The sequence below is a fragment of the Sporothrix brasiliensis genome, assembly GCF_000820605.1.
Source record: "Sporothrix brasiliensis 5110 chromosome Unknown Cont13, whole genome shotgun sequence".
Lineage (NCBI taxonomy): Eukaryota > Fungi > Ascomycota > Sordariomycetes > Ophiostomatales > Ophiostomataceae > Sporothrix > Sporothrix brasiliensis.
In genome coordinates this window covers 251,943-264,686 of record NW_024467132.1, presented here as the reverse complement: position 1 = coordinate 264,686, position 12,744 = coordinate 251,943, and the positions used below count along the sequence as shown (strand labels likewise).

Sequence of the window (12,744 nt, the reverse complement as noted above, 5' to 3'; positions counted from 1 at the left end):
GTAGCAAAGCCAACAACCTCAACGTCATATCGTCTCCCACCCGCCATTGTTAATGTCCATCTCCAGCTTCCGGCTGATGAAGCTCGGCACGCCGTGGCTCAGCCACACGGCCCGCAGCATCGCATCGTAGCGCCGCTGGTTCAGCTGCAGCGGCCGTCCGTGGCGGAAGCCCAGGTCCACCTCGCCGTACTTGTCAATGTACGGCGCGTACCCGTACGACCCGGACATGCGGTGCAGGTAGTAGATGCAGCACTTGCGGATGTTGAGGAACAGGCCCATGTTGCGCTGGCACCGCCGCATGTGCTGCTGCGCGCCCCCGATCCGCCGCCGCGCATGCGTCCGCCCGATCCGCTCTTCGCGGAGGCAGCAGATAGCCTGCCCGCAAAACACCTCGCCGCACAGCAGGCAGATCATCGGGTCCGACACGTCCTTGCCCGTCGTCGGGCACCGCGCCCGCGTGCACTCGTCCAGTAGCTGCTCAAAGTTGTGCGGCAGGCCCACCAGTTCGTAGATGCCCGGGTGGCTGAGGAGCGCCGACGAGGGCGACGACGGTGCTGACACTGTCGACGAGGGCGCCGCCGAGGACCCCACCTCCGTGTCCGGTCCTGCCCACGTCGTCGGCATGTCCGTCGACACGGTCGGTGCCGCCGTCCAGCTGGCATGGCCCGCCAGTTCGCTGCCGCTGCCGCTGCCGCTGCCGCTGCCGCTGCCAGCGTCGCCTGCCGTAATGTTGGCCGTCGCGCTGGCAATGTCCGCGTCCGTTGTGTGCACCGACGTGCTGGCCGCCTGGCGTGCCGTCTTCTTGCCCCACGTGTGCGTGTAGTAGTGGTGCACCCAGCCGTTCACAAGCTGCGGCGTCGAGGCCGGCCACCCGGCCGCCGCCGCGCGGTCGGTCACCAGCGCCGCGCACATGTCGTCAAACGACGGCAGCTTCAGCGCCTCGCTGAGCCGCTCGAGCTCCGACAGCTCGGGCGCCGGCGACACGTGCGTGTTGAAGTCGACGCCCGCGTGCGCGTACATGAGCACCACCGCCTTGCGCAGAAACACGAGCGCATACCGCCGGACAAACTGGTAGTAGCCCTCCAGCGTGTTGACGCCCTCCTGGTCGAACCCGCGGTTCGCCCCCAGCGCGTCCGTCGCCAGCAGCGAGGCGTCCAGCACTGCGCTCGGCCGCCGGTGCGTCGTGCGCGCGCCCAGGTCCATGTGCGCGATGCTGATGCAGAACTGCGCAAACGTCTCGCGTGCCGGGTCGCTGTTGCTGTTGCTGCCGCCGCCGCCACCGCCGCCGCCGCCGCCGCCAGCGCTCGTGCGGTTCATGAGCTCGCTGATCCACGCCGACACCGGAATGTTGCGCCCCATGTGGTACACCACCTTGACCAGCTCCGCCAGGTAGCACAGCCGCAGCACGTGGGCCAGCTCCATGTCGAGCGCCGGCACCATGCCGAACGCGCTCTCGCAGAGGAAAATAAACGGGTCGCGCCCCAGCAGCGGGCCGTACTGGTCCGTCGGCGCCGCCGTCGTCTCGGTTTCCTGTTCAAAGTACATGGCCACAAACAGCTGCACGTGCTGCCGCTCGGCGTCGCGCCGGTACTCGCGATCGATGCGGTTGTCGCCGCCGTGCCGCTGCGCGCCAATCGCAATGTACGACGTCACCGTCTCGCAGAGGATGCGCAGGTGCGTCAGCGACTGCTCGGGGATCTTGGACAGCAGCGTCATGCCGTACTCGGCGTCCGTCCCGCGCTGCTGGATCTCCGCCGCCGAAATCGAGTAGCCCACCGCCTGTGCGAGCGTGTCGCTGCCGTAGATCTCGTTACGACCGCGTCCGTTGTCGGCCATCGGCAGCAGCGGCAGCATCGGCAGGTCGTTGGTGCGCAGCGTCCGTTTGAGACGCCGGTACGCCGAGACAAGGTCGCGCACCACATTCGCCGGCTCGGGCTGCGCCTGGCCGCGCGCGCCGCTGCCCGTGGAAGCGCCGCTGCCCGACCCAGAGGCACCCGTGCCTGGCGCAGCGCCCCCGCCCACCCCGGCCATGCCAGCAGCAGCAGCAGCAGCGGCGGCGGCGGCGGCGGCGGCCCCAGCCATCGCAGCTGGGAGCGGCGGCCAGCCCAGCGACGTGCCCGGCCCCGTCGCCGAGGCACCCGCGCCCGCGCCCGCACCCGGCAGGTAGTGCGGGCTTGGGGGGAGGCGCTCCCAGGCTTCGTAGACGAGCTGCGACGCCTTGTCGGACACGCTCGTGAGCATGGACGCGCCAATGTACTGCCGCTGGGTGGTCAGCACCGTGTCGGGCGGCCGCGCGGCGTTCAGCACGTAGTGCGCCGGGCCGGCCATCTGGCGGTCGAGGAACGGCGCAAAGGGTGTGGCGGCGACGAGGGCGCCCGGGTACGACTCTTCCTTGCCCTTCCAGACAATGGGCAGGAACGCGTTGCCGAGCGCCTTGCACAGCGGGCAGACAAACTCGAGGCGGTCCGTGTCTTCGGGGTGGTGCCTTGCTATTTGCTGGTTGTGCCGACGGAGGGTCGCCTCAAAGTACGCCTCGAAGCAGTGGTGGTGCATGATGTGGCCGCAGCCGACCGACAGGACGCCCGGCTGGCAGTTCTTGGACGGAAAGCCCTTTCCAATCACCTGCCGCTCCGACGCAAACGGCGCGCCGTCCGCGCCCACCTTGACGACCGTCTGCCGGTTCTCGTGCGCCACGCCAAACGGCCGGATGCTCTCGGCGGACCGGTCGAGATTCTTGGGCGTCGACGCGGCCTCGCGCACAAAGTCCGGGTCCTGCAGGTCCGTCTGGCGCAGGATGAGGCTCTCGGTGAAAAAGGCAAACGATCCGTACAGACGCCGGTCATCCGTATCCTCTTGGCACAGGATGCACGTGCCGCTCGGGTACTTCCAGAGCTTCTTCTGCGCCTCGGGCGCGGTGGCGGCGGACGCGTCCATGTCCTCGTCCTCCCCCTCGCCCTCGCCCTCGCCCTCGTCGCCGTCGTCCGCGACGCCCCAGTCGATGTCGCCCTGCTTGGCCAGGAAGCTCTTTTGCTGCTCCTGGAACTGTGCCATCACGCGTGCCTGGCGGTCCATGGCCGCCCGCTTCTTGCGCTCGCGCTCCTCGTCGGCGTCGCTGCTGTTGTACGCCGGCGAGGCGGTGCTGATGCGGTCGACGGAGACGCCGAGGCGCGCGTACGCCGACGCAAAGTCGGCCGGGCGCTTCTGGCGCATGCGCTTCAGGATGAGCGTGATCTTGGGGTGGCACGCCTTGAACTCGTCCTTGGTCGACATCTTGTCGAGCAGCGCCACGATCGTCTTGGCCTCGGGCGACTCGGGCAGGAAGTTGCTGCGGGCCTGCTGGTTCAGGGCGTACCGGATAAAGGACGCGCCGGCATCGTCGGCATCGTCGGCATCGTCGGCATCGCCGGCAGCGCCGGCACCAGACGTCTTGTCCTCGGCAATGGCAATGAGCACCAGGTGCAGGACGACCTGCAAGAACGTCTCGATGCGCGTCAGGGGCACGGTGGGCGTCAGCTTCTGGGCCACGAGCGGGTAGAGCAGCGAGTAGTAGATGAGCTGCGCAAAGACGCCGGTGCGCGTAAAGTCGGCCAGGCCGGCAAAGGCGCCCGTCGTGATGGCCTGCAGCTTGGGCTCGTAGACGATGGACTCGGCCGGCTGCCCCGTCTTCTTGGCCATCCACTTGCGGTAGGCCGTTTCGGACTCCTCGCGCTGGTTCTTGTTGTAGTGCGCGCTGTAGGGGTCGACCTCCTCAATGTACTGCGCGTCGAGCTCAAAGGTGCCGACGTCCGTGTTGCCGTCGGGCGACTTGAAGGTGGCCATCTGCTCGAGCACGTCCTGGAAGGTCTCCTGCTCCTGGAAGCGGTCGGGCAGCTTGTTGCAAATGTCCGTGTAGGACAGCGGCTTGAAGCAGAGGACGTGGACGATGTCGCGGCGCAGGGCCAGGAGCTGCGTGGCGGCGTCGTCGTGCGCGTCGACGAGGGACGTGCGGTCGCTCACCAGCACGATGAGCAGGTGGATCATGTCCTCGACGACGTCGAGGTGCTGCGCGTCGTCCTGGGCCTCGGCCTTTTGCTCAAAGATGCCCTTGACCCAGCGCTCCATGCCGAAGCGGTCGATGATGGACACGAGCACGCGGCTCGGGTTGCACACGACGAGGGCCGTCTGCAGCAAGAAGATGTCGCGGTGGTGGGCGACGTCCCGCTGGCTGACGCCGCGGTAGGTGCCGGCCTGGTGGCGCAGGCTGATGCCGTTGCGCACCCACATGCCGGCCTTCATCTGGGCGAGCCAGGCGCAGACGCGCAGCGGGTAGTCGAAGGCGGCCATCAGGTAGTCCTCGGGGCCCAGGCTGGCGCGGCGCGGCATCATCTTGCGCCCCATGGAGCGCGGCTGGACCTTGAGCTCGTGGGTGGTGAAACTGAGGTAGCGGCGCAGGCTCTCGAGCGACAGCGACTTGCCGCACTCGATGAGCCAGGAGAGGGTGTAGTGCAGCGCGTGGTGGAAGCTGATGGGCTGCTCCTCGACGACAAAGCGCACGACGTCGTAAAAGGCCGCGGGGCGGTCAAACTCAAAGTCGGACAGGACGCGGAACTGGACCTCGTCGCGGTTCTCGGCCTGGCTGAAGCGCTGGCGCTCGGCGCCGATGGAGTTGAGAATGACCGTCTTGGCCGTGTAGCGGATGGCGCGGGCCAGGTGGCCGACGTCGGGGCCCTCCAGGTTGCGGTAGGCGTCGGAGAACTGGCGGCACAGGCGGTTGATCTCGCGCGTGATGAGCGAGGCACTGATCCACGTGCCGGTCTCGTACTCGACGTGCTCACCGATGGCGCGCGTGTTGGGGCAGATGCCCTGGTGCAGCTTGACGAGGTCGAGGAACTGCATCATATACCGGTCCTCGGTGCGCAGGCACTTCTGGACATGGGGCGAGCTGAAGAGGTACTTGAGGTCGACGAAGAAGTGATACATCCGCCGGTTGGTGACCGAGCCCGAGTCGAACGCGAGGACGGCGCTCGACGACACGTCCCAGGGGTGGCCGACCTGCCGCGTCGTCAAGAAGGTGTACAAAATGGCCATGAGGCTGGTCAAAAAGTTGCCGCGCTCGACAATCTCGGTCGTGATGGAGGGCGTCGTCAGCATCTGCAGCGAGATGTTGATGATGGAGTGGTCGGGCTCGCGGTCGCCAATCAGGTACAGCTGGGCCAGGGTGGTGTAGAGGCCGGCAAAGCGCAGGCCGAGGACGCGCTTGAACTCGGGGATGGTGACGACGGTGGAGATGTAGAGCGACCGCAGGTCGTTGCGGACCTTCTTCCACATGCGCAGGTCAAACAAGATCAGCCAGTCGAGGCGCACGCGCTGGAACAGGTCCTCCGCCGGGGGCACGCCTTCGACCTCCATGTAGTCGGGCGGGACGCCGAGCCAGTAGCGGCCGGGGTTCGGGGGCTCGGCCCGGTCGGACAGGATGTTGCCGGGCGTTTTTGGGATGTCGAGGCCGGACTTGGAGTACGCAGTCGGCGCAATCAGCGGCTCGGCCGTGTCCGAGTCGGAGGGTGTCACGTCGCGGTCACGGTGGCTGCGGCGCGAGGCTGCTGCGGCGCCTGCTGCTGCGCCTGCTGCTGCGCCGCTTCTCAATGCGGATGCCGAGCCTGGTGCGTCGGCATTGTGCGGCGCGGAGCCCCGACGTGATCGTGACGATGTTGTCCGAGAATGTGAGGGGTGTGCTGGCGGTGGGGGAGGGGGAGGAGGAGGAGGAGGAGGAGGTGGTGGTGGTACTGATGCACGCGGGTGTGCCGTGCCAGACATAGCAGCCTCGCCTTCGTCCAGCTGGTCTTCGGCCGGCTGCCAAGCGCTGCCTTCCATAATCATGTCGCTGTCCTCCCCAGTTCCTCTGGCAGGAGCAGCTTCGTCGTCTGCGGCGGCCGATGGGCCTTCGCTGGCCTCACTGGCCTCGTTGGCCACGCGCTCGTCGCGCCCCGTCTCTGCTCCTGTCGCAGCCACCGCCGTCGCCGTCGCCGTCGCCGGCTCGTTGGGCTGCACATCAATCATCATCATGTCGTCGTCGTTCTCGTTGTCGACGGTGATTTCGCCCGTCACGATGCCCATGATAGCGGCACCGACCGCCGCCCGGTGGGCTTCGTTGTTGATGGTGTCGCTGACCAGGTCGCCGTCGTCGTAGTCGTCGTCCTCTTCCTCCTCGTCGTCGTCTTCGTCGAGGGCGTCGATGAAGCCGTCCATATCGTCGTCAAAGTCGTCCTCGTCGTCCTCGTCGTCGCCGCCACCGCCGCCGCCGCGGCCGTTTAAGGCATCGAGGACAGCCTGTTCAGCGGCGCGGCGCATGCGGAGCAGGTCGATCTCGTGGGCGAGCACGGGGTTGGACTCGGGGTCCTGTGTCAGCAGCTCTTCGTCGTCGATGCCGTTGGCGCCGACAATGGCGTGGGTGGCCGGGCTTCCCTTGCGCCACGGCCGCAGGAGCTCCTCGCAGACGACGCGGCGCAGGATGTCGTGGTCGCTGCCGACACTGCAGCCGGAAATGTCGCCCAGCCACTCGATAATGGAGCCGCACATTTGCTCGCGGAAGGTGTCGCGCGACGACCGGATGGTGACGGTGACCTTGATGTCCTCGAGGATGCGGGCGGCGTTCAGCAGCTCCTCGATGCTCCGGGAGTGCATGAGCAGGCTGCGGCCAATCTCGTCCGTCTCGTAGGCGCGCTTGAGGCCCTCCGGCAGCGTGGTGCGGCAGGCGCGGGCGACTTGGTGCATGACATCCGTGACGGTGTGCTTCTCGTCGTTCCACAGCAGCACGGCAAACTCGTTGGGCTGGGTGTCGTCCGCGCCGTCGCCGGGGCCGTAGGCGCCCGACAGACGCGACATGCGCTCGTCCTGCTGGATGGACTCGAGCGTCTTGGTCTGGCGCAGCTGCTCCGGCGAGCACGACACAACGTCGCACATAAAGTCCAGGGCGCGGCCAATGGTCATGCGGATGCTCGCCTCGAGCTCGGGCGGCGTCCCGGCGGGCGCCTTGCCCTTGTCCTTGCCGGCGCTGCCGCCGGCATGTGTGTGGCCTGCGCGGTCTGCGTGGCCCGCGTGGCCCGCGTGGCCCGCGTGCTCTCCGTGGGGATCGGTGGTCTCGGTCCAGGCGGAGTGAATGGTGCAAAACATGGGCGTCTTCCAGGCCTCCGGGTCCCCGCAGTCGCAGCAACCACTATTGCCAGGCGAAACACTGATGCGGACCATGTGGCCTCGGTGGTCGGTGGACTCGAAGCAGCGGCTGCAGAGACAGCACGTGTCGTCGGTGCCGCACGTCTTGCACGAGTAGGTGGCCTCGCCAGGGCGGAAGATGTGGCCGCAGGCGTGGCCGCGGGCGGCTTCGGTGTACTCGGCGCCGTTGACGGCCCCCTGGGCCTCACGCAGCTTCAGAGTGCCGCCTCGCACGGGCCCGCCGGCGGTGGGGAAGAAGAGGTTCATGTACTCCTCGCGGCCGCTGGCCATGCACCAGAAGAGGCTGCCAAGCAGCTGCTGCTCGGCGGCCTCGCTGTAGCGGTTCCCATGCTGGGTGTTTAGATCCCGGAGAAACTCGCAGAGCTGCCGCTCCTGGGTTGAGATAGGGGCGGCCATGGCCGCGTGCAGTTGGCAGTTGTCGAAATAAAGGATGCCGCAGAAGACTCAGAGGTGAGAGAGAAAAGGAGGAGGTGAAGGAGGAGGAGGTGTTGGAGCGAAGCGGCGTCGTTCCTCAGGCCCGGCGACGTGGTGTCATGGGCACAGAGCACGACGGGCGTATGCGTATGTGGTAGGCTAGGCAATCTGGTGCAGGCTGTTGGTTGCTGGTTGCGGCTGAAGCTGAAGGTGAAGGTGAAGGTGAAGCTGTTTTGGTCGTCTCGAGAATGGTGGGAAAAACGGCGGCAGCGTGGGTTCGGAGCTCCAGCTGAGACAGGGTTCAGACCCACGTTGACAGGACCGCTCCCGGGGTTTGGAGAAGGTCGTGGGAGGCGACAAAACCTCGTTTCTCGGTCAAAAGGCGTCTTTGCTTTGGAGACGGAGGCGTTGGGGGGCGACGATGTCGACTTTTGGTGGGCGATGGCGAGGATGATGTTTTGGTCACTCTCCTGCCACCTGCCGGTGTTGTCGCCAGGGCGGTGGCCGTCGCTGGTCGCTACTGCCGTTTGGCCGCTAGGGAAGGCGCTGAAGGCACAAAACAGGCCCAGGTAGGCTTTCTACGAGGCAAGAGGTGTGGTGGGGTTGTCGCCCGAGGAAGGTGCAATTTGGGGTGTTTTGGGGCAGTTTGGAGCAACTGGCGGGGTTTCAGAAGTGGCAGGCGCCAGTGTGATCTTCGAGGAGCTCAGAGAGCTGTTGGCAGTTGCTTAGCTGCTGAGTCGCTATAAGCCACTATGCGTCGCTATTATTCAGCTGGCGGCAAGACCGGCAGCCGTTCTCCAGCGGAGCCGGGCAGCTTTGCATTTTCTACTCCAACAACTGCGCAAACGCCGCAATCGCCTGTTCCGCTCGCTACCGGCATCTTTTCATCACGCACAGGCGGTCGTCCGCAGCTGAACGGCACATCTCGTCGCCGTCATGGACGCGAGAGGTGAAGTGCGTGACGGACAACAAACACATCGTCACGTGACGATCTTGGCGGAGCAGCAGTGAAGCTCCCACACCCAAAGACGCCTTGCCATCATGGGCCCAATTCATCGTCGACACGGCATGTCTGCATGCTCTTGTGGTGGAATGGTCTATTTCGAGAACGCCCTATCTAGGCTGGTGTGTGGCTTTTGTACAGAAGTGACCCGCCCCGCCGCACCACGCACGACGGGGCGGCCGTGCAGATGCTTGTCGTCTATCCATGACTGCGGTCCATGCGTCTGCAGTTTCGTGTAATTCGCATTTCCTTCCCTCTTCCCTCCTTCCCCCGTCCACCGTCCGTCATCATCGCGTGGGCACAACGTGACAACTCTACTCGTCGTCCTCATCGCCGCCCTCCAGGTACTTGGACCGGATGTCCTTCCATTGGCGCTGTGTGTGTTAGCAGGCGTTGTGTCTCGATGTTGTGGCCGTGTGGAGCGGTCTGGACTCTGGACTTACGCCGCGGTTGATGTTGTCCCACAGCTTGTTCATGCCGGTGTCATAGGCCCTAGATGCAGAGTCAGATGCGTCGTGCTTTTCGATTGTGCGTCGTCGTTCGTCGCCCTGGGTCGGTTCTTACATCTGGAAGCCGAATGCCGCGCCAAAGACGACGGTCAGCATGGCGTAGTTCTGGCGGAACAGAGTGCTATAGTAGGCGTGCGTGTTAGCAGCGTCTTTGGTCACATGGACATGCATCAAGAGACTCGTTGGCCGTCGGAGCCGGAGGGAGGGACTTGCTTGTAGATGGAACCGTAGGCGGCCTGGCAAGAGAGAAAGAAGCAGTTAGCAGTCGGCTCTGGCAGGAACGGACAGTATGGGGCGCCAATGGCGACGTCAAGATGGATCCTCGTCGCGACTCGAAGCTGCGTCCGAGGCCATCCAAATTGAACCGTCACCGTCGGGCCCCAGCCGAGAGAGCGGGAAACACGGCGCGCGTACCATTGTAGCAGAGATCGGTGTCTTGCGACGGGCGAGTGGGAGAGATGGGGTATTGGAGAGGCGGGACGTGGTGCGTGGGAGCGTGAGGGCGGTTGCGGCTGTGGGATTGAATCTGGAGTGCGGGCGTGCGGGTTTTTGGCGGCGGTTTGACGATTTTCGGAAAGTCTCGCCAAAATGCTGTTTTTCCTGCATTACCTAATCTGCCGTCTAACCAACAATTGGTGGGCTGTGATTGGCTGGATTTGAGTACTTGTGGACCCATTTTTATCATAGGCATCGGGGCACATGCTGTCGTTGAGCTACAGAGGGGAATAGAAAAGTACCTTCCATTGACTGAGACGCATACAAAATTCGAGAACCAAAAAAAAAAACGGAATAAAGAGACAGGAAAAATAAACCAATCGAGCTGACATTGTTTACGACTCGACGACGACGACGTGTACCATTTTTTCTGGTTCTCTTTTTTCTCTTCCATTTCTTGGATTCCCCCGCGCACCCGCCATGTCCTCGCAGCCAACCAATGCCGGCATCATCACGGACGCGGCCGGCGTCCGCCATATCCCTGAATCGACGCGCGCCGACGGCAGCACACGGCGGGCCATTAAGATCCGGCCGGGGTACCAGCCGCCCGAGGACGTGGCGCTGTACAAGAACCGCACGGTGGAGCAGTTCCGCAACCGGTTGAAGAACGGCGTGCCGGGCGCGGACGTGGACGAGGCGCCAAAGCCAGCGAAGACGGAGGTGGCAGCAGCTGCGAAACAGACGTCTGTTCCCGGGGCTGTTCCCGGGGCTGTTCCCGGTGCTGCTGCTGTTGGCGAAGCGTCAGAGAGTGCCTCGGCTGCTAATAAGAACGCCAAGCGCCGCGAGGCCCGAAAGAAAGCAGCTGCAGCCGCAGCGGCCGCGGAGACGGCGGCGGCGGCGACGACGACGACGACCACCACGACCAGCACTCCTGCGACCACCACAAAGAGCACCGGCGACGCTGCGCCTGCGGCCGACCCGGACGCAGACCGCGAGAAAAAGGCGCGCGGCCTCAAGAAGAAGCTCAAGCAGGCCAAGGAGCTCCAGAGCAAACGCGACGTCGGCGAGACGCTGCTGCCGGAACAGATTGCCAAGGTGATCCGGATCAACGAGCTGGTGCGCGAGCTGGACGCGCTGGGATTTGATGCCGAGGGCGAGAGCACGACATGAACGGGCGGGCAAAGGGAGTGGGAAATGCTAAGCTGTGCCGACCAGGCGCATTGGCACCCAACTTTTGCTTTTACAAAACCATACGCGCCGCCGATCGTCCACCGGCGGTCGTGTGACACCATCCCCCAACCCCCCGGATGGTCCGGGATACCTGGGATACGTGTCAACTTTGCCGGGCTCCGGACGCGTGGCGATATTCCGCGCTGGTCGCTTCGTCCGCCGGCCCATCTGAGTTGGAGATGTCTCCGTGTGGCGTGGCGACTCCCGTTTCCGGCCCAAGAACCGCGCCGAGGAGATGCGCCGAGGAGGCAGGGGACGGGGAGAGAACATCATTGACATGGAGACGAATATACAACATACAAACAGACTGTATGACGTAGTCAGGCGTTCAACCAAACGAAACGGCGGAGAATGCTGGCAGTGCTCTGTATTTTTAGTTTCTGCTTCGTCTAGTCTATCCATTTATAAAACACGCGTTACACCGTCCGCCCATTCTTGGCATTCGCCGCGTCGGCGCGCGAACAGCACTCCTCCAAGACCGTCCAGAAGCCCGGAATGTCCAGGCCGCGCGGGATGCGGACGCCCTCGGCGCCGGGCGGCAGCAGCTGGGCGACGGTGCGGCCCGTCTCGGCACGGCCGGCCAGCGCCTCGGCCGTTGTGCCGTCGGTCACGACCGTGACGTGATAGCGTTCGGCCGGCGGTGGGCCCGCCGATTCGCCTCCGCTGTCGCTGCCGCTGTGCACAAAATCGTAAAACGGAATGGCGGCGGCCGTGCCCGTCAAGACAGCCGCCACGGCCAGGGGGTCGTGCAGCGGCGGGCCCGCCGAAATGCCAAAGACCTTGTTGTACGAGTCGGCGAAGAAGTTGAGCAGCTGCACGAGCATCGTGCGCAGCACCGTCTTTCCTTGGCCATCCACGGCCGTAGGACTCGTAGTCGTAGTCGTCGTCGTCGTCGTAGTGTGTCCCGGCCCGTGGAGCAGCAGGGCCTGCACGTCGGCCGTCGCCAGCACCAGATGTGTGAGGTCCAGCGGCACGAGCGTCGTCTTGCGCGCGAGGCGCGGGTTGCCAAAGACGCGCGCCGCGGCCTCCGGGTCGAGCAGAATGTTGAACTCGGCAAAGGCCGTTTGGTTGCCAATGCGCGGCACGCCATTGACCTCGCCGGCCACGGCGGCCGTGAATCCGCCGCCGATGGCGCCGCCCATGATGGACAGGCCACCGAGGTGGTCGGCGATCGCGGGGTGCTTCTCGAGCAGCAGGGCCACGTTGGTCAGGCAGCCCGTGGCCACCAGCCAGGGCGTGCCGGCCGGCTCCGCCAACAGCGCGGCGGCCATGGCCTCGATGGCTTCGTCGGGATCCGTGCTCTTGGCGGCCGCAAGCGGCTCCGGCAGCAGGTCGGTGCCGTCGAGGCCCGTCTCGCCGTGGATGTCGGCGCTCGTGGCCATGGGCGGGCGCTCGATCGGCTGCGACGCGCCGGCGTAGACGGGGACATCGTTCTCTTTCGAGATGGCTGTGAGGATCGACCTTGCGTTCCACAGCGTGTGTCTGCGGATGGGCGGATGGTGAGCTGGCATCCAACGACCAGTACCGTCTATTGCTGCCGCACGAGGAACACGACCTACTTGAGCGATGCGTTGCCATAGACGGCGGAGATGCCGAGGAGACGGAGCGCCGGATGGTGGGCGGCCATGAGGATCGCGAAGACGTCCTGAGGGTTAGCGAGACACGCGAGCCAGCGCCACGCGGAGCGACGAGGCACTTACATCGTGGCCGGGGTCGCAGTCGAGCCAGACGGGAACGGGTGTTTGTATCTCGGCCATGGTGGACGGAGGGAGGATTGACGTGCGAGACGTGAGGATGAGGAGGAGAGGAGGTGGGCCAAAGGGGCATGGACGGGAGATCACACGAGAGGCTGGCCGCTGCTCTGGGAGTCGATGTACTATTGCTGGACTAAATAAGGACAACAAAAAAAGGCGTGGGTGTCTATTGGCGTTATGCGGCCGGATA

General features: G+C 65.1%; 3 protein-coding genes across 3 annotated transcripts; 1 reads left to right on the top strand and 2 right to left on the bottom strand.

Annotated features, from left to right (window-relative positions):
• Positions 1-24: 24 nt before the first annotated feature.
• Positions 25-7,605, bottom strand: SPBR_03398 (E3 ubiquitin-protein ligase UBR1; the record flags this gene model as incomplete). Its single annotated transcript, XM_040761689.1, has 1 exon — positions 25-7,605. One exon carries the CDS (start codon positions 7,603-7,605, stop codon positions 25-27), a length of 7,581 nt encoding a protein of 2,526 aa, XP_040623100.1.
• Positions 7,606-10,050: 2,445 nt separating this feature from the next.
• Positions 10,051-10,740, top strand: SPBR_03534 (partner of Y14 and mago; the record flags this gene model as incomplete). Its single annotated transcript, XM_040761825.1, has 1 exon — positions 10,051-10,740. The coding sequence occupies one exon, from the start codon at positions 10,051-10,053 to the stop codon at positions 10,738-10,740; it is 690 nt and encodes a 229-aa protein (XP_040623099.1).
• A 476-nt stretch (positions 10,741-11,216) lies between these two features.
• On the bottom strand, positions 11,217-12,557 carry SPBR_03497 (uncharacterized protein; the record flags this gene model as incomplete). Its single annotated transcript, XM_040761788.1, has 3 exons — positions 11,217-12,282; positions 12,360-12,445; positions 12,501-12,557. 3 exons carry the CDS (start codon positions 12,555-12,557, stop codon positions 11,217-11,219), a joined length of 1,209 nt encoding a protein of 402 aa, XP_040623098.1.
• Positions 12,558-12,744: the final 187 nt, after the last annotated feature.